General features: G+C 39.6%; 1 protein-coding gene across 3 annotated transcripts; it reads right to left on the reverse strand.

The window, feature by feature from the left end:
- Positions 1–5,631: 5,631 nt before the first annotated feature.
- Positions 5,632–18,394, reverse strand: ap1m1 (adaptor related protein complex 1 subunit mu 1). 3 transcript variants are annotated; one of them, XM_078264222.1, is made up of 12 exons: positions 18,201–18,394; positions 17,127–17,283; positions 16,933–17,000; positions 16,529–16,659; positions 15,642–15,789; positions 15,312–15,438; positions 14,889–15,028; positions 12,932–13,003; positions 12,684–12,842; positions 11,786–11,911; positions 6,859–6,934; positions 5,632–6,450 (listed from the first exon to the last, which is right to left on the reverse strand). In XM_078264222.1, the coding sequence occupies exons 1-12, from the start codon at positions 18,240–18,242 to the stop codon at positions 6,428–6,430; spliced, it is 1,269 nt and encodes a 422-aa protein (XP_078120348.1). In that variant the 5' UTR covers positions 18,243–18,394; the 3' UTR covers positions 5,632–6,427. The 3 variants fall into 3 exon arrangements, with proteins under 3 accessions (XP_078120348.1, XP_078120347.1, XP_078120349.1); XM_078264221.1 differs by having other exon boundaries at positions 14,889–15,031; XM_078264223.1 differs by lacking the exon at positions 18,201–18,394 and having other exon boundaries at positions 14,889–15,031; positions 16,529–16,658; positions 16,931–17,000; positions 17,127–17,263.
- Positions 18,395–22,147: the final 3,753 nt, after the last annotated feature.

A 22,147-nucleotide genomic window follows, 5' to 3' on the forward strand; every position in this document is an offset into this window, starting at 1 on the left:
GAGTTTGTTGTGGTGCAGGACACGCTGTACTTTGTGCGTGTGTTTACTTTGCTGCTGTCTATCCAGAGCCCTTTTCAAAGAGGTAGCTAGTATGAACAGCAGCCCAAACAGATTCAAAATAAGACACAATGTTGGATCCAAAAAGCCTTTAACCTAAGTAAGCAGGGCTGTCCTCAAACATGAGCCCATTGATTGGACTGCAATCACTCTTTGAAATCAGCCATTGTCACAAACTCAACATCACTCGTTAATTTAAGAGGAGTTGCTGTAAGAGGACAATGAAGCCCCACTGCAAAATGTCTAGCGAGTGACACTGATGTCAAACACATGTTTCCCCCCGCAGCCCAACAGAAATAGACAAGCCTATTTAGAGGGCTGGTTTGCATGCAGGCTCCAAGGACTGATGTTTGCAATCTGGGAGCCACAGTGGGTTTTTACATGATCAGTAATTCAAAAAGTGGTTGGCCAAAGAATTCATCTTGTGCCTCTTTGTTTTGCTGTTGCCATGCACTTGTGCTAAAATATCATTTGGTGCAACAGGCCAGCATTAAGACAGCAGAAAGTATGTCGGACACCGTCCAAGGCCTATCAAATGTCCAGAAGAGCAAGAGACGGGAAAACACAAATATTTTCAGGAGCAGGGAGCAAAACCAAAAAGCGCTCAAAGTGAATTAGATGATTTCTGATGAGCGTGTCAACATTTATTACAGCTGTTACTGTCCAGATAATATCCAGATGTAGATTTTTAGCTGGTTAAAAAATACAATTTGAAGGACAGGGAGTAGAGGTTTGTCCTCTGTGGTACTGCTGAAGGGCTGCAATTGTTAGAGTGCAAGGTGTCTTTGTGCTCGTTGTGCACTTGTCTTTCTTTATGCAAAAATGAAAGAGGAACAGGGGGTAACTGAAAGCTCATACAGGCCTTTGAACTTACATCTAACAGCCAGGTGTCCTTGTGCTTTCTCAAAGAGGACAGACAAGGACTTTACCCTCTATTGTGAGACAAGAAAAGACTTCTCAATCAGCATTCTGGCCACATTTATTTTGACAGTTTTGTGAAAGACTTCCTTCTTTGCAATAACACATAAATTATGCCCAGTGCTATGTAAGCACACTAGATACTTATTCTCTTTTTATGTACTTGATAAAGGAAGACATCTTTTTTTTTTTTAACAAGACTTCCTTCTCATGCAAGCAGGACAAATCTATATTTGTTTAGTGGGGGGTTGTTTACTTTTTAAGACCAGTGCCATTACAGACAGTTGTCAAAGGAAAACATGCTTTATACGGCCCTCAGATTTTGCCTCAGGTTGTAAAGAACCGTCATTATAGATGTGTCATTTTCACATAATCCTTTAGCAGTGCAGGGCATGTCGTGGCACTGCAACTCCACAGCATAGCGGAAAGACATAAAGAGATAAAGAATGACTGGGGGCATATTTAAAAAGCTATGCCTCTTCTATCGACATTCAGTTAGGATAAGTGAGGACACATTTACTAACAGACAAAACAAACACAACTCCACTGACAGCGAGCGCTGAGTACCTTTTTTAGTTTAGGATGCCATGACAGTATCAAGGGTAGTAGAATGTTCCATTATGCCCCACGAAAAAGGCAAAATATGAGGAAAGTAAGCATAAAGTATTTTCTTTAACAATTTTTAGGTAAGTAATTTGACGTTTTGGGAAATGAGCTTATTCGCTTATTTGCCTAGAGTTAGATGAGAAGATGGCTACCACTTTTTGATGTCTGCATGGTAAATATGTTGCTGGAGCCAAAAAAGACTGGAACAGAGGAATCAGAGAATCCAGGAAGTATCGTGGCCCTGGCCAACACATTGTGTGGGATATAACCAACTGTAAAACGTTGAATTATTTTTACATTTCAGTGGATTTTATTACCTTGCCTGGACAGAGCCAGGCTAGCAGTTTTCTCCAGTCTCAGTCTTTATGCTAAGCTATACACTTACCTGTTCAACACCACAAGACATGAGATTGATCTTGATTCTCTAATCTTACTTTGTAAAAAAAGTGTATTTCCCAAAATGTTTAACTATTCCTATACTCATCTGCTGCCCTCTGATTTATCTTGAGACCACCTGGGGGGTCCGGCCCACAGCTTGGGATCCACTGCTCTGGTAGTATATAATAATATGGTCTGTCTGTTATGAAATGAGGTTGACAATAAGGTTGTACGTGCTTCACTGCACTTGCTGATCTTTCAGACTTTGGACTCCACTGTTGATGAGTCAGTTTCCAAGGCAAATACATAACAAAACACTTGTTATATTAGATCTCATAATGGGAAGTAAATTTAGTAATGATGCCAAATGTTAACCCTGATGTGCACTTTGACCCTGTGACACTACAGGGAACTGATCCAATGTAAAGGCTCTGATGAGGCTGTATTACTTACTGTCACGCACTGTACTGTCTCAGCACATTATCCGTCAGCGATGTGTGGGCTGGAGACAGAGAGATTACAACAGTGTCTCAAGGCCAGCTAGGTTGAACACTCAGCTATATGCTCTTTAAACCAATATTGTTCTACAGTCTACACAGGAGGAAATTTCCCTATACTTGAGGAATACCCTGCTGTAAAGCCAGCACAGACCACACACTGAGCTCCTGGTGTTTTTTTTAACCAGTGTAACAACTCCTTCAGGTTTCTGTGGGAGGAAGTCACTTACATTCCACGGGTTCACCTATAGTGAAATAGATTTTCTCCAGTTACTGTCTCTAAGTGACTCACCAACTATTTGTATTTTACATCTGGGGCTGAGAGGATTATTAGGACACTTTGCGTGCCTGAGAGGGGAACGACCTGTCTTGATGTCACGCAGTGATCAGAGTCCTGATGCGACACAAGAGGATTTCCCTCGGTTGCTAGGCGCCGGGGTTCCGTGTGTGGATAAACACGAGGTTCCTCGTGGCACACCTGTGTTTGAAGTTGACACTGCCACGCTGTCAGACCTCTACCTGTTGCTAAATCACACTGCTGAGTAACCATAGTTATTTCCATTGACAATAACTACAGTGAGGCATCTGCTATAAAATCAGTAACAATGGTAAAAACGTTGGCATGGCAGCCAAATAACTCTTCGAGGGGAAAGGTGAAGCTTTTGTTTCATTCACCTGTTAGCCTAGTTATGCTGTCTGCATGACATGGTCCATTGGCTAAGGTTAAGGCGCAAATGATGCACTTATCTAACCCTGCAGTTACTCACAAAACTCACTGAGTTACAGAAATTTCCTTAAAGTTGCTGTGATGCTTTTACAGATACAAGCAATAATTATAATACTCATTTATATACCATTGTCCAAAGTATGAATTACAGAAATAAGGAAGTGAGTTAAAGCTAATGCTGTTCCATCCATCCATCCATCTTCATCCGCTTATCTGGGGTCGGGTCGCGGGGGTAGCAGCTCCAGCTGTTGTAACTGTAAATTTAAAAATGGAATTTTAAATACCATAAAATGTATACGTATTCCTTGTTATCATTACCTAATGTGGGAGTACTTTCAGTTGGCTTACAATCACGATACCTTTTTGTGTTTTTAACCAAACATTTTGTGTATTTACCAAAATCTTGAGGCAGCTAAACTGTAATTGTTTCTGCTAGAGATATTTTGTTACTCCACTTCATTTATTTGACAGCTATTGTTACTAGTTAGTTTACAGATTACAATTTAAGATACAAAGCAAGGAGTTTATTAAACACATGCTATAGGTTAAACTACTGTATATAAAGTAGTTTAAATTAGCTCCACCTCGACCAGCTACCAATACAAAACTGCTTACACATTAGGGCATCAATACTGACAATTCAATATTTGACTATATAACATTGACAGTAGCCATTCTGCTGCACAATGAGTGATTTTACTTTGCTGACAAAAACTTATACACGTTTACTTAAATAACATTTTGAATGCACAACTTTAACTTAATTAATGGTGTATTTTTATGTGTACATTTGTACTTATACTTGAGTAAAGAATCTCAATACTTCTGCCTGAAGACTAGCTTTTTCAGTCTGTATTTTTTTTTATATAAATGAGGAACCTGTGCAATTGAGAAACGTGTAATGATAACCCTGCGGTTAATCTTAGATAAAAGAGTATATGTTTATGTAAAATATTTGTGAACATAAGAGAGGATACTCATGTTTTGGTGTAACCAAGCCTTCTGTAAGCAATGCAACAGGAGTTATATGTCAGGTCTCCCCTCTAACTCCCCAGAGGTTGAATTTACTTTATGAATGCAACCTTCTCATCATGTGCCAAATACTATATTCACATGCTCTGCCAAGTAGCACAGAGACCGTTCCCAAGTGAGAGAGAGCACACGTCGACCAGCAAGTCTGTTCTACCAGTGACTGTGCTGTGGGGATTTTATGACTTTGAGTTAGAGATGCTTCAATTATCATGTTAGTACAGTCGTAAAAGTGTATGAATAAACAATCCTGTAAAAATGAACCAGGGCCCTCCTCACACCAGACAGTTAAAGAGTTTGATGTAGACAAGATAATCTGGTATGAGTGGGTGTTATTACCAGTCTCATACCTGTCGTTCAGATCACTGCTCGATAGGACAAGTATTCACACATGCTAAACTGCACTCACTAATGTGGGCACTCACTCAGATTTGTTCTGCAAATCAGCAAGAAGTTTAATAAACTCACTTTGCTTTTCTCTAAATGCTGCAGATTACCAACGTATTTTCTCACACTGTCTCAATAATGACAGGAAAATGCTGCATGAAATCACATATTGTACTATTTGAGATGTTATATCAGCGATGTTCATGTGCTGCTAGATGGGGAAAAAAAACCTACAGCTGAAGATAAGAACATAACTTTAGCAACTTGCATTTTTTGGTTACAGGCGGATTAACCTCATCTTGAACGGTGAAAGCTGATAAACAAAGCATTCTCTTTGGAAAGTGACTCATATTTTGTGCACTGACTGGGCAAACCTGCTACGTAGGTGTTTCACAAAAACAGGTGCGTGCAAGAAGAATGTAAAGAAAATATTTTATCTCACTGCATCACCAAGGATAGAATCAAATCCTTCATGTGACAAGTAAAAAGAATGATTCAAGCATTACAGCTCATGGTGACATGGACCTTTAGCACCTGCTTTGACTGACTCACATGAGTTAAGAGTATCACAGTCCCTTAAAAGACGAACTAAAGGAATTACCTCATGCAGGACCACTGCAGACTGGCTTGGCATGAACAATAGCTAGTCTGTGCTGGTCCATCCTACGTTTCTCTCTAGCATGTCTTCGACCGTTGACCACAGCTTGAGTCACATCCTTCCCTGCTCTCCTGCGTGTTTACGGAGTGCTGGCGCTCAATTGCCTATGATATCACAGGCCCTGGGTATTAAGAGTCGCACTGTTTGAAAAGACCTCCAGGACAGGGTGGAAAGAACCATCCAGGGTTTTTCTACAACCACAAGCCTGATACAGGAAACCCCATCCTCTCTCTCTCTCACTCTGCAGAGTTTTCCCCACCATTCATCATTCCTCATTGGTCTGTGGGACAGGTGCCTGCAGATGACACTATGACAGCTCACTGCAGATGACTGCAGTGACATCACACACGAAATGAAGCAGGGAGACGATGGAACACTTTTCTCTAAATAGACATTTAATGATTTAAAATGTGTGTGGTTACAGACAGGGAAAAGGGAAACAGGTGTCGGGGTGGAAAAGAGGGATTTTTAACTGGTATTCTGTTTACGGTGCAAATTAAACAATGTTTACTGCAAAGCTGAATGTCAGAGGAGTCAAACAGCACAACAGCCATGCAGGAGGGCATTGCTCTGGCATATATCAATGGCATCACATGGAGGTGATAATACTAGAAAAAGAAAAGAGAATTTTGCTTTTCAATGTACAATTATTGAACAAATAACACTGGATTGAAGTTCATTAACATGTAACAAATATATACAGATAATCAACAAATAGGAATTGTGGCAGAACAAAGCAGCTTCATATCAAAAAAATATCCTACTCAGACTGACCGGAGAGTCATTAACCTGTGTGGATGTGATTACAGTAACTTTAAATGAGAATTGTAACATACTCCTCTAAATCATTTGACCCATTGTGATAGATTGTGTACATCTCTGCACTATATGTCCTAGATGTAAACATTACTCCTGCTTTCCTTGGCCTCATTCACATTAGGAGCCACACAGTAGTAAAGGATTTTTTTTAACTTTACCTAACTGAAGGCTCCATCTAATTTTTGCATTGATCAGAAATCAATATAACAAAAAAAACAAAAATAAAAAATAAAAAAGAAACAAAAAGACAGTCTTCTGGTCTTATGACTGACACCTGCCATTGATAACGCATTAGCGGCTCCACTCCGCCCCCTCGGGTTTCCACCTGCCTACTGCCGGCTGATGCGCTGCCTACTGGGTCCGGAGCTGGTAATCTGAGGAGGAAATGGACAAGACTTAATCAAATGGACAAAAGAAAAGAGAGTATCGGAGAGAAATCAAGTGGAGGCAGCTGATGCTTTCCACCCAAAATGAATGGAATATAAAAGGAAATTAGATGAGGATGTTTGGCAATTACTGGCAACATTAGCAAAAAGACCAACATGTGCAACCTTGGTAATCTCGGGTTGAAGATCAGGGAAGCTTGACATTAAAAAAAATTCACTTTCTCACATTTCACAGGACGTTGCCACATTGCCTCATGTTCTTCAGTGTATCCCCTTTTCATAGAACTGTATCAGCTCAAGGCTGGTTCCCACCACATTGCACTGCATTGCCCAACTGTTGCCTAAGGCCTGCACATATGGGCAGTCTGCACAAGTATTAGTGAACTCATAACCTACCTCCATTTTGGGTGATGTAGCGCACCCACGGCAGGGCCTGATATCCACTCTTCTCAATGATCTTCAGGTAACGCACCTGTTGAGGGAAAACAAAACTGAATGACTGGTACGGACATGACAAATAAAAGATAAAACTATTCTTTGACTTTTTAGGTTTGCAGATCATTGCAGAGATGATGCAAGTTGCTGGTGTCTAGTGTAATAAATAAGACAACACGCCAAAAATCATTTGCTGATCCATCCCAGCATGCACTGGTAGAGAGCCAGGATCCACCCTGGACATGTTGCCAGTCTATCACTAGGCTAACACATGCAGACAAACCAAAATATACATTCCCACCTATGGGAAATTTAGAACTGACAATTTGCCTACTGTTACCTGCATGTCTTTGGACTGTGCACAAGTACTGGAGCACCCAAAAGAAACCCACGCAGACACAAGGAGAAAGTGCAAACAGTACCCATAAAGCCCCAGCCAGTTTGAACAAAGGACTTCCAAACAAGCACTCAATAGCAATGTCCACTTACGTACTACAAACTAATTCTTAGCAGGTTTCGAGTATGTAGTGTGTTCAAACTGGACCTGTGTGTAACATAGAAAATACAGTGCTGAAGTACATTATGCTGCAGGAGTAGTTTGAGAAGTTTCTATGAAATTTTTGATACAGTATTTTGACTTCTGTAACATCCTGTGCCTACAACCCTTGCAAAGGAGCAAGCTACAAACGTTTCATAGCCACCTGCATGGCCTACAGCAATTGTTTGATATACAAAAGACAGACTTCAGTGGAGTACTCCTTTAAGTTTGAAGCGAGCTGCAAGTTGTAGTAAGAGTAGTGTTGTTGGTGAGGAAGCAGTAGTATGAGTCACACTGAGAAGAGGGAAGTAGATATAAAACAGCTTTCAAGGGACACAAAGTTAATTTACATAACTGTATGTTTCGAGGCCCGAGAGGAAAAAAACCATACACATCAGCAAAATCAAGATAGAACTTTCACAAGCCGTTAACCAATATTTCAGCAGACCAGTGTTACCAAAGAGCTGAATTTCGAGAAGACGCTCTCAAAACACTCCTGTCCATCACTGAACATGTTTGCACATTGTTTTTTCCAGTCAGGTGGGGAAAAAAAACTCAGAACTTACTTCTCTGTAGTATTATTATTTAATCTTGTGGTAGCAATATTATCGGTCACTGTGTGCTACAAAACAAAATTCCAGATTATCTGAATGTGCTTCTGCAGTAATAACTTTCACACAAACGTTTCTGCTAAAAGATCTGTGCTGACACAATTAACAGGGATGTGAGTGCGGCCTTTTTTTGGCTGTCACGACCTCTCTCTGGGTAAGGTCGCCGTGCCATGACTATCATGCCGGTTCCCAGCCAGGAGCCGGACAGACAAGGCAGGAATTTGTGGGTCCAGTGGCAGTGGGCCTCTGGTAAGGCCTCGATAGTGGCCGCCTTGTTATTACCTTCCACTACACAGTGAGGTCAGAGAGAGCGCGCCGTGGCCACCAGACACATCACGACAAAAACATAGACGCGGGATCACCGAGTCTGCCGGCACAGCACTTCTTCCTGAACCCAGCAGCCAAACATGCAGTCGGCCTGACCGTGGGTACGTAGTCAGCAAAACTGCATCCAAAGCCTCCGCAAAATATCATTATGGCTTGTAAGATGAGAAGGGGAAAGGAGGATGTTTGTTGTATCTCGTTTGGTAAGTACAGACTACATGTGTGGTCTGGATTTATCAGTATTTTGGTCAAATAAACTATGGCCCAAAAAGCATCAGCCAACTTGATTGGGTTTCCTCAGCATCACCTAAAGACGGGAGATTTTAAATTGTAACCACGCTTCTGCTGTTATTGCCACTCGGCCAAAGTGTGGGATTACTCCATTTCTAGTTAAATTTACAAGGTGCAGTTACGCGCATCATACACACTTCACATGTGCTCTCCCCTACACTTAGTGGTAGAGTTAAGGGGGACTTTCTCATGCTTTGATATTTACATGTGTCTAATTAAGCTTCACAGCCTCTTCTCACACGTAGAGAGTGGTGTTACTGGCTGCATTAGAGTCTGAGACCCAGTCTGCTGTTACCCTGTAATAAGGGAAAGGTTACTGGCCTGGCACAAGAGCTCGATGGGAATACGGCTCTTAATAGGTTGCCTCTGAGACGGTGGGTCTCAGTCAGTGTGATTGCAAACACTGAGCAGAGATTTTTAAGCTTTTGGCTTGACAGACAGTTGTACTGTGGAGGCCTACAACGACTCCAAAAGAATAGAAAAGAATCCCCAGGGAGCACTGTAGTTTTCAGAACTAAATCTTTTCAGGTGGCCGTCTTCTTTTTATTTTGATTATTTTTTGGGGCTTTTCCCTTTATTATAGAGACAGTGGATAGACACGAAAGGGAGGTCGGATTTGAACCGGGGCCGCTGCATGGGGAGAACGCTCTAACTGGGTGAGCTAGAGGCCGCCCCAGGTGAAAAACCATTCTTCGCATTTAGCCTTAGTTTCGTAGGTTTCATCAGATTGGTTTTATTTAGTCTAGCTCCAGATGCCCACTGAGCAGAATGATGTAAATGAATACCTCTGATGACTTTGTGCTCATTTTTCAAAAACCAATCCTTTGTGTCCATTAATAGTTAAGGTAGTATCGCTAAGAATGGATTATAAAAACTAGATATTGCCTTGGAATACAAAGTTTTCAGATGATAAACTGTTGTTAGCATGGTAAATGTAAATCAAATATTATTCCTTTGTATATTTGTTTGAAATTATTATACTGTATCCTTCCATTTCTATGACTAAATAGGTAAATCCAGGGTGACTGCTAAGAATTCAAAAAAAGCCAAATTTAAGCACAATAACAATTGAAGACATTGACCATCTCACTTTGATCACTGGAGACAGTGACACTTCTGCCCAAAGGGTCCGGATTGAAGTGAACAGGAAATACTCTGTTTTCTTGTGTTTGAATACAAGCCAGCAATGGTTTGTAGAAAACCACAAAAAGAGGATCCATCAACCAAACAGATGAGAAAGTCTGATCTAGTTCTACAAAGATGGCACAATGTATTATATGTTTTGCTTTTATATTACCTTCAGTATTTTCTTAAATTTATTTATTCATCTTGAAAAAAAAAACAACCTTGAACGCTCATTTCTTTTTTAGTTAAAGCCATTTTTAATCTTAATTTTTCAAAAGGACTTTTAATGTAGCATAGGTCAAGGCTCTGTCAGGCACCTGCCTTTGTCGCTTCACTATGACTTAGTGCACTTGCTTTTATCCAAGCATCTGTTCATTTATGGATTGGCAAAGATTTGAAAGGAAGGAAGGAAAAAGAGATTAGTTCTTTCAGCTGCCAAATTACCTTGGAAAATGGCAAGAATTCTTGTACTGCAAAAACCACCCCAATTAAAAGTATCACATATTTCAATTATCTTGGGTTCAACGTTCTTGTTTCCGAGTGGGCTGCATAATGTCCACACAACTTAATAAGGTTTTATTGACTTTCATAGGAAATGTGGAGAAGCTGGAAAACATGACCTCTCAGCTCTTTTAGTGAGAGTTACACAGAAAGCAGTGTTAAAAGTTAAGAAGTAAATAAGTGTATTAGAAGGAGAGATTCAGGCCCCCTATCAGATGAATAGTAACGCTAATAAAAGAGCTTACTGTTAAAATACGCTGGTTGTTATTTAAGTCAGTTTTGAAATATAATTTGATATACAATTGAAATGCTTATACTGTTATAGTAACTCGTTAATGCTCAACAACCAATATACTCTACAAAGAGAGAATAACAAATACTTATTTTTCGGCTGTGTAAGTGTGTATTTACCATCCACCACTTTAACGTCTTCACTTAAAGAAACGGTCATCTTGTTATTTAAGGCAGTGGCATTGATAACTTGTCACATGTCCCTAGCAAAACTACCATTTAAATAAATGCACCAGTATTTTACACATTCTGGTTCAAATATCATCTAAGAATATTAAAATTAATATTAAAAAGTTCTTTCTCAAAATAATGAAGCACAATGTCAAATGAGATCTGGTTAATGTTACACTGAGGTGGAATTATGTAAAAGTACCAGCGGAAAACTCGTGTGATAACCTGTGGAAAATGTACCTGTGGAAAACATTTTTCTTTTCAGGCAATAATATGATATTTTAAAATGGAGTTTGTCAAGTTGCCGTTGTTTCCTCACATCAAGACATGGGAAAACTTAATTTTGTGTTACTGTGGTGCTACACATATAATCACAGGACAACTGTGATTATACAGTAAGTGCAGCACATCTGTGTAAGTATGTGGTCAGCAAGAGCTTTCATTCAAACATGAAGGAAAAACATTAGCTTCTCTCTCAGTTTCATGGGAATCACAATCAAATTCCAATGAATCTACTTACCTGTAACTAAGATGACATTTTCTATCACTGTGATTTACATGAAGGCAGAGGGCCAAGTCCAAGTTAATGAGCAGTTGCTTTCTGGTTTGTTCAACAGTAGAAATGTTCTCTACCACAAAAGGAGTCTCACAGTTTAACTGTGCTCCCTTACTGCCCCCTCTGGCAAAAAACATGAAAAATATGAATTGTTTGAATTCCTGCAATGGAGAGAGAGAGTTCATATGAGAGACACTGCTACGTGCCATAAATTCTAAATCCAGGACTACAGGGAAACAACCGAAAACCACAAGATATGTGGACTATGCATGCATGTGCACTGGGCGATAAACAAACAGCAGGTGCAAATAAACTGCAGCATCTGTTTTCTTAAAATGTTTAATTCTTATTATCTCTCCAAGTTTCATCTTATTTTACCTCTACCCACATGCTGCTGCAGGTAGGTTAAATCAATTACTTTTGCAAACACTGCTTGGCACAGGTACTGTGTGTGTGCGTGCGTGTGTGCTTGGGATGTACCTGGATGCCTGAGGTGGTGAAGTATGGGATCTCAAACTTGACACTAATTGGTGGCTTCCCCTCCTTGTCTTCCGCCTCTACACTCGGCAGACCGAAGTGGGCTCGCATCAAATACTCCTTTCCACCCTGAGAGAAGTCAGAACATAATCTCTATAATACCCAACCAAAACGTCTGGAAAACTTACGTGTTCATCCCTAAAAAAGACAAGTTGATATTCTACCGTAAAGTTTTTATAAACATTATCTTTCGTACAAAACTGACAGTTTCCCCACAATGACAAGAGACAGGTGAAAAACATTTTAGAAAAAATATATTACTTAAAGGGGCGCTATGCAGTTTTGGCCATTTCTTTGCCGTTTTCTCGCTTTTTGCTCGTAGGTTTCTCTATAGAGCTCCCCCTACAGCTTCGGAATAGATATTTGGCAGCTCCAATGTTTACTCGTCTCTGACTCCTCGCTCGGTCAGTCTGCCATTTCCTCTTTCTCCGTTCCCCCGACAATGCTTTCCTAGCTTTCTGTTTCTTTTTTGCCGGCTCAGCCATGACGATAGTGTGAAAAACTCCATTTGTTAACCGGTTCCTGAATTGGTGCAAGTGTGCAGTGCCGTGAAGCAATTTGTTACATCGCGAGACCTGATATCACGCGATACTTCCTGACGCTGAGGCCGGCGGCTTGAAAGTTGCAAGGGTGGTTTTTCCGCTAACAGGCGCTAGGGAGAAGCGAGACGACCGCCATTCAACTCAAAAAAAGTCATATAACCATTCCAACGACTCCAAAGCTGTTCAGTTAAGGTACATTAAGCTAAAAAAAAAAAACTACATAGTTCCCCTTTAAAAGCCCAAACATAAGATCACACAGTGGTGTGACCATGTGTATGATACTCATGAGTCATGCTCACAGGGAAGGACTTGATTGACCAGACGATCTCACTGTTCTCAGGCACCCACTTTACACTGCCCACTGTGGTCTTGAATTTGGGTGAGTCAGCGTCCGTTGGCACAGGAATGTGGATCTCCACGTTGTTGGCCGTGGAACGCCTTTTGAACTGACTCTTTGCCTGAGACGAGAAAACAAGCATGTCAAGTTCAAAAACACAATGTCTCGCCCTTAAACCTGGGCTTAATGATGGTCACAAAAGTGACCTACCTTGATCATGTACTCGATCCGACTGTGGGAGTGCTTCTCAATGACAGATTCAATCCAGATCAAGGGCTTCACCTGAAATAAAAAGAAAATACATATTTTACCCACTATCAAATTCATTTTAAACAGGCTCTATTACACTTTACATACGTGTCAGTTTAAATTACATATGACACAGTCACCACCTGGTGGATTGCAAGTATAATTACAACCAGAATCAACATAAAACGTGTAAGAATAGGACATCAATTCACTGTGACACATAGATTACAGTACCAGCAAAAACAACTGATATTCATATACTCAAATCTGCATTGTGTGGAATCAGTTTTAGAGAAAATCAAGGGGAAAACACAGATTGCGCAAAACTTGAGGGGGGGGGGGTTGGGGGGACTTGACACCCTGTGTTGTTATGTAACATGCTTCCTTAGTGTATCCACCTAAAACATGTATACAGTTTACCGGCTTATACTAGATTTTTAAGGCCGATATTGACATTAGGGAGTTTTAAAAAACCTGATAACAATATATCAGCCGATCATAAGATAATGAGGAACTAAATGTTTTAACATAAACAATCTTGAACCCTTAAATATGTTTCTTTTATAATTGTGACCAAGATACATACTGAGCCAGAAGATTTACAGTTTACTTTTGTTGAAAGAATATATAACTTTCATGATGTTGTGTTGGATGTCACTACATTTTGTTGCGTTCATTTTTTTACTGCAGTACCACTCACCCATAAAATTGGGGTGGGTTTGGGGAAGGAGGAGGTATGACAGGTATGATAAGAGTAATATGCAACTCTAGAAGGTTTTATTGTATGTATATAGCCGGTCAATAAATGTTTAAATGTGGTAAATCACTGAATGACATGTTTCTTGTGTAGAAAATGTTGTGGTAGCTATAACTGGAGACCTCTGCTCCACTCTACTACTTCCCCTCCCAAAGGGTTACTGGCAATCCTATTGTGAAACCTTTATCGAGAATTTAACGCCACTTTAAACTTGCTTAACCTCAAGTCTTTGTCTATAGTCTCCCCATTTTCTCATTACATATGATTTTCCACTTCCCTTCATGACTATCAAATCAAGATTCCAGGGAAGCTATAATAAATATGTATTATTAGGTCAACAGCTACTCCACCTGGGGTTCACAGGAATAGATACCCAACTGAAGAGCCATTAATATGGCATTGAATATGGCATTAAGAAGGGCTGTGGGATTCAGCTCTTATTGTGTTGTACTTTTCTGTAGTGAGTTCTAGGCACCACCTCATTTAATTTAAAGTAGTAAAGAAGGTTCATGTTACAAGCTCAACTGGGGAAATGTGACTTGTACTTCTGATTTTGAATCCAAATACATTACAGTGGTTCCCCTAGGTTTGTGGAAGACTTAGGTGCTCTTATTTGGCAGGGGATTTCGGGGTCCTCGATCAAGAAAATATTACGTTTTTTAATTAAGAAAATGCAATTTCACATCATTTTGGACCATAATTACCTTAGCTGTGTTGAAAACGGTGGAAAAGCTAGAGCGAATAATACAAATTAACACTCAAAAAGCTTAAAGACAAAACTTGCTTCTTGGGTGCAACTACAATCATTAGATGTGAGAAAAGTATTTTGGTTACATTTATTCGGCTTAGGTGGTGCCCAAAAACGGCTTGGGTGCTGCACCAAAGCATATAATGGTAGGGAAAACCCTGCATTAGTTGCTTGTATTTCCTACAGCTGATTCATTGCTTGATATAGTAGACTGTAAGGACCATATGCATGCAGAACCCAAGAAACTAAAGACTGATGCCACCTCAGAAAATGACCAGCAAGGGATTTTGTACTTGGCAGGTGTTCATTTCACACCCTTCCTCTTGTTAGGGGTCAGTCGATCAAACCGCCAGAGCCTGCTGGTATAGAATACACAGGGGGCTGGAAGGTGTCTGATGATCTACAGTACTCACGTGAGTGTTGAGGCGGTAGGACATGAGCTCAAACTCTCCATCAGGAGGAATGAAGGAGATGGTGCGGTCGTTCTCAAAGCGAGACAGACGGACACACTGGTGAAACTTCACATCTTCCAGCTCTACCGATTTACTCTTTCCTCCTCCATGAAAACACAAGAGATGATATTAAAAGAAGAAAAATACAAGAAGAGTGAACCTGCATTGCATGAAATGGTATAAATCCAGCATAGGTAACTTTTAGGGGTTTTCTAACAAGCGTCAGGGAACAGATATGATGTCTGACAATGGGTGCCAGGAAGAATAGTCTGATTGTCACTGTATTCTATACTTTGAAAGGGTTTATCCATCAAATTGTCCGTCAGGCAGCTCCTCACCCAGTTAACACAATATGACCAAAGTCTGTTATAAGAGAGCACTCACTTCCAGTGTTTTCAAACAGAACCTTGTCGTTGAGGCCCAGCCGCAACTCAGGCATTCCAGACAGGAAGACACGCATCTTAATGGAGCCAACGATCTCACTACGTAGAACATTACCATTGGCACTAACCTGAGAAATATAGGGATTACAAGTGTCACAAAGAACCACGTCAAAGAAAGCATTAGCCACTTAAAGAAAGCACTCGCAGCAGCCTATAGAAAATACTGCAAAATCAGCTAGCTGACGCACACTGTGAGGAAGTTTACAAGCTCTGTGACCAGCATTCCATAAGGCTTAAGCAACACAGCGCTTCTAAAACAAGGAGTTCCTACCAGGAGGTTGACTGACTCAATGACGTCCAGGAAGACCTCATTCTTCCTGTACTTGATGCCCTCTGACCTCCAAGAGACAGCATTGGTGACTGTGGCGGGGGGTCGCGGGGCGCCGGTGTCTAGCTTGTGTCCCTCCTGGGTTATGTATCTGAGAGACAAAAATGTAAACACTGAGGCAAAATAGAGAAAATGGGAAATTAACTGTCTGCATCAAAGAAGAACAGAGACTCTCAGTCTCATGGTTATTAAATATGGAGGATTGTCTGACGTATTACTGTACTCAGAACACTTGGGGGAAATCCATAAGTTTGCTTGCTACATGTACATGACAGTAAGCTTCTTTTGCCTGTCAGATATATAGAAATGACAAAATAATACCACAAAGCTGAAAAAGCCATCTGTAAAACCTGATTTAACGGCTAAACCACAATCAGTCCATAAAACTTTACATCAAATAGCTGGTTTAACAGGGTGTGCTACACCGATTGGTAAAAACATGAGGAAATGTCATCATGAAAATTAGCGCTCAAAGAAATAGTTGATCAACAGATAATCAAAGACAATATGATAAAATCGACAAAGTTGATTATCAGGTGAAAAAATACCATTAAAAAACATTTAAGATTCTCAACTGTTACAATTTCAACTATTTTTAAAAATTTAAATAATTGTTAACTGAATAAATGTGTGTTTTTTGATCACACATCAGATATAAATTTGGACCCTGGGACAGACTAATAAAAATGTTTTTTTGTCATTTTATAGACAAAACAGCAATCAAAACATGATCCAAAGATTGATCAATAATGGCAGTATTCATTAGCTGCATCTCTAATAAATATACATAAAGTTAATTGCAGTGAGGCTATGGCAAAGAGGATACTTACTCCTGCAGAATTTTGCTGTCGGTGGTCTGAGGATAGCCGAAGTCCATCAGCTCATCCATCAGCTCGTATATGATGACAAAGTTATCTCTAATGCTCTCTTCCTCCAATTCTTTGAAATACTCTGAAAAAACCTTAAGGACACAAATGTAGTTTTATTAACCAGTACATTATGTCATTTAGCTGACGCTGTCGCTATCCAAAGCGACTTACAACTGCTATACGTGAGCAACTAGGGGTTAAGTGTCTTGCTCAGGGACACATTGGTTGATCTATTGCAGTGGGAATTGAACCCAGATCTCCCACACCAAAGGCATGTGTCATATCCACTGCGCCATCACCCACCTGTGTTTTTAATGGAGTTAACCTGCTATAAATGAATAAAGTCATAAAGCATTCAGTCCTACCTGGACAATTTTGTACAAGAAGGAGAAGACCAGCGAGACGCTAGCGTTTTTCTTGGATGTTGCGACCACTGATGTGACGTGTGTTAAGAATTTAAGCTAGACAAGAGTTGTAAATCCACGTAGAACAAAAAATATAATAATAGTGTTGACAAGTTGTGTGGGTAAAAACACAATGCAGTAAACAATAAGGATACAGTAGAGGTTATTGTGTTTGATCCACATAAAACGGACTCCCCCATGGGCCAGGATTGGAGAGAGGGTCCCCTCCTCCTCTTTGTCCATCAGAAGGGTCATGAAGTGCTCAATCTCAGACATGTCCACATCCCCCCGGTAATTTCGGCACACCAGGACCTGAAAGGGAAAGACAGTATTTGTGCAGTTAGCAATATCAGCTGCAGTACAGCTGGCAATGTTGAAAACCTGATGAACATCATAAATATATAGTAATGAAATAGTTATTAAAATGTTGGTGGTCAGTTACCAATGTGTAAAGTTACCAATATAGCCAAAATCAATTATATTTCCACGTGTTGATTAAGTTATACTTTATTTAGTCATCCATCACGTTTTGGCCTAATATATTTTGTGTACAAACAAAATTAGATGGAAAAATCAGACATTTAAATCTACAGACAAACACCTTTACAACATTGCTTGAAACTTTTTTTTGTCGAAAGTCCACTTTTTTATTCCACATACAAGTAGCTTCCATAGAATATAAAAACTAGGTAGCTGCCTTGTCTATGATGCACCTGTTACTTTAACTGTTTTACTCCACTAAAACAGAGCTGTGGGTGGCTGCAACAAACAGATGTTAAACTGGATTCTTCTGGAATGAAATGCATATCAATGAATGACTTTTACCAAAAGACGGTAAAGGTTGAACATATGTTAATAGGTATTTCATGCAATGTATGTAATGTCTTGCATATAAGCAAGGAGGCGTGAAACTGTAGAATTTTGAAGGGAGTTTTGGCAACCGTTTGACATTGCCTGCTGCTAACAGCCTGTTTGTTTTCTTATCGTTACGTGGCCTAATATTTCTGAGTTTAAACATCATATGAAACCGACCCCCTTGTTTGGATGCACTTTACGGTCTTAAATTAAAGGCCCAAACCTTAACACAGATTATCAATGTATGCCGATGCATTAGCTAGCCTGCTGCAGATTAAGCCACATCATAATCTGTCAACGAAGAATGTGTTAGCAAAGCTACTAGCTAGGCTAACGACAGTTTAGCAACGTAGCAGGCTGTCCCGTTATCTTACCTTTCCTTTTAAATCCAAGACATACACTGCACTCGCAGACATCTTGAACTAATTTATACGAGCTTAGTTCAGCTCCTTTTCAGATGCTTATTGATAATGTTTGATATTAACTACTTCAGGGCTAAAAATCAAAGAACAGACTTTCATTCATAATACTGTAAAGAGGAAAGCAACCCTTCCCTTTTTGTCACACCATCTATGCATCTAACGAGCGCCCCCTGCGGAACAGGAGGATGTAGTGCTCCAGAGTGAGGTATGACCATCGACTGTATATAAAACTAGGTTATGACCTATTTTATTCAGTCCATGGTTATGACCATATCCTGTATGAAGTTAATGGGTAAGACAGATAAGTGTGTTTTCCCATGAACATTTAATAATTGATATATTTCTTTATGAATGGATGTGGTAAATAGCTAGTATTTTAATATATAGGCATACAAATCAAATTAAAAAAAGTGTTGTCTTGTTGACTGTGCATCATGTTAAATCATGTGAATGTTTAAATTGCGGGTTGTCCTGACAACAGCCCACTCACCCGTTTCCATGTTTTAGTCTCATCCCATTTCTGTAGACATGGAAGCATGGGATGAAATCCTTGAGAGACTTATCTAAATGCCCATATTCAGTTTCACATGTATAATATTGCTGCTAACAATATTATTGTATTTTAAATTGTCCTTATTCTATCTTTTGTGATAAAGCGTGTGTGTAGTAAAAATTTGTTAGATAATACAAAAGTTAGAACACAATACACAGACCCGAAATAGATTTAATTTGACCAAGGCAACTATAAACCCCTGGTTTGCATTTCTTCCATTTCTTCTTCCATCTTGAATTTCCCCTTGGGAATCAATAAAGTATCTATCTATCTATCTATCTATCCATGCAAACATGCTCTTCAGAAATTGTAAACAATGTTAAAAGCTTCCATGGTTTCTGAGTTGTTACAGCAACCTGCCGCTTTTTGTCATCAACCTTGTCCTGTAGCTCTCTCTACTGGACGAATGGTTGATCTTTCCAGTTTTTAGGGAAAACCGTTCTTGCCACATGATGATCACCATAAGCACCATTTTCAACTGCAATGCAAACTGTTTCCACAAAGTTGGTAGCACACTATTGTCTCATATTGTATGCTGTTTATTATATTATTTACATTATGCTGGATTATACTGAACAGTTTGTCCTGACCTCTGACAACCAGTTTGGCTTCAAACCTAAACATGGCACAGATATGTGTATTTTTGCCTTAAAGGAGGTCCTAGATTTGTAAAATAGGCATAATTCCACAATTTGTATGTGTTTTATTGATGCCTCTAAAGCCTTTGATCGTGTAAATCATGACAAGCTATTCTACAAATTGCACAACAGAGGGGTTCCCAAATATCTAGTGAGAATCTTGGCTTTTTGGTATGCTCATCAGTCAATGTATGTAAAATGGGGTAACTCTATGTCTGCCCCATTCAATGTAAGCAATGGAGTTAGGCAGGGAAGCATTTTATCTCCCTTTCTTTTTAATATTTATATGGATGATCTATCAAAGCTGCTAAATAAATGTGGAACAGGCTATATGGTTGGGAACACCATTATCAACCACCTGATGTACGCAGATGATCTGGTGATTCTTTGTCCATATAGTGCTGGCCTTCAACAGTTACTAAGGGTCTGCGCCCAATATGGCTCAGACTTTGACATTAAGTACAATTCTAAGAAGAGCAATATTATAATTGCTAGAAGCAGGGAGGACAAAAAACTGTCATTTCCTGCTTTCTCTCTGCCTGGTACTGTCCTTAAAGTGTGTGATGAGGTCAAATACTTAGGGCACTATATAACTGATGACCTGTCTGATGATAGGGACATTCATAGACAGTACTGTATGATGTATGCACAAGCTAATATGCTGAATCTCAAATTTAGTATGTGTTCATCATCTGTGAAGACCACACTTTGTAAAGCTTTTTGCACTCCAATGTATACTGCCCACTTGTGGCGTCGCTATAAAAAAAGCAGTATGCAGAAACTCAATGTGGCATATAATGATGGCATGAGGCTGCTGCTTAAAATGCCTCGATGGAGCAGTGCAAGCCAAATGTTTGTAAGTGTTGATGTATCCACCTGTCCTGCTGTACTCAGGAATCTCATGTACAGATGTATGTGTAGACTGAGTCATTGAATAGCATAATTGCAACACTAGTGAACCCTGCAATGAGTACAGTTAGGTTCACTTCGAGATTGTGGAACCATTGGCGTTTTAGTCTATATGCTAATATCGGAACACTCTTTTTGTGTATTGTGGAACTTTGACTGTTGTAGTCATTTCTTATTGTTTGTGTTTTATCTTGTATTTGTCTGTCTTTTGCTATGTTTTATATTGTGCTATGGACCGTTTTTTTTGTGTCCTGAATAAAGAATATGATGATTATGTTGTATGAATTGGCATTAATTGAAACTAAACGGCATAGCCCAGACCGTGAAAAACAGCCCTAGACCACAAGAACACAAAAGTCTTTTAAACAGATTTAATGAAACTAATCCAGACATGTGTGGCTCGGAGGAGGAGACATTGATACATTGTATTTATATAACCTCTCTGCCCACGTCTTTGCATCTTGGGTCTCTTTCCTGATGATATAAAACTATCAAAATCTGAGGTAAACTGCTCCGTCTTTGTATCCAGGATAAATATTGTATTACTCTTCAATGGAAAAAATCTGAAGCACCAACTATTAATCAATGGCTGAATAGCCTCTCAATCTGCCTAGCCATGAAAAAACTGGCGTATGCAAGGCCACGAACAGACATTCTTTATGCACTACCTGGAAAACAAAGTTACCCAACCAACGCTGTACTTTCTGATGAAGAAATGTAGCGTATGGCAAAAGGAACTATACACATTGTGTTTTTTTTGTTATTGTTGTTACTTGTTTGTTCGATGTTGTTTTTTCTTAATGTTTTCTGTGTGTGTATCTATATTTCTGTTTTTTTGTTGTTGCTTTTGTGTCTTTATTTATTGTGGAAAATATGAAAAAAAAACAATAAATATATCCAACAAGAACACACAAGTACATCGAGAAGCATTTCCACATACATTTGGCTATCAAGTAGCTAGTTGGGTGGTAGGTGGTAAATCTTGCATAATCAGCCAATCATTGTCTTTCCATGACAATGGTGCTAATATGTGTCTAACCTCACTAAAGTTGAACTCAGATTGTCATTCAACTGCACTGAGTTTGTGCAAATCTCCACTGTTATAAGTGCTGGTGTGACCCACGTCCTAATTTTATACTGAAACTTAATGAACTTAATCATCTCACCAACTATAACTGCTGATGTGCAAATCTTAAATGGCAGCCAAGCAACAAACACTGACTTCATCAGAGGTGAAAAGACTCCTGAAACATTAGTAGAAGCATTGCTGCTTCATATATCTAAAAATATACCACTTATTAATATGTCAGTGTATAATAATAAACAAAGCCACTGGAGTAATTATTGAGGTAGTACAGGCTTAACATTAAAATAACTTTGGTCTAAAAGCCTGCTCAAGTATGCTAACCCAAACAGATGGTACTTTTCACCTCTGATAGAGATGTGATAGAGATGTGAAGTGATAAAGGATAGCAAAGAGATACAACATGTGACGTGTGAACGAACAGCTGGGTAGTTTTGGAAGATACACAGTGAAAATTCTGCATTGACATTTGATAACGTTAAATATAGAGGCAATTGAAGCAGAGACAGAAAAAAGGACTGAAAACACCACCCCCCTTTGGTGTGAAAAGCCTTTCAGCACCGGGCTTGTGCGAGACAACTGTGCCTCATCAAAGTGACAGATCTCTGATCCCCATTGCTGGTAAGAAAGAGTCTAGACATTGTCAGAAGTCATAGATACAACGTTACTGAGTTACGGAGCCAAATATAACAGATTGCCAATTCACTCAACCACT

This window comes from Sander vitreus, chromosome 12, assembly GCF_031162955.1.
Source record: "Sander vitreus isolate 19-12246 chromosome 12, sanVit1, whole genome shotgun sequence".
Classification (NCBI taxonomy): Eukaryota; Metazoa; Chordata; class Actinopteri; order Perciformes; family Percidae; genus Sander; species Sander vitreus.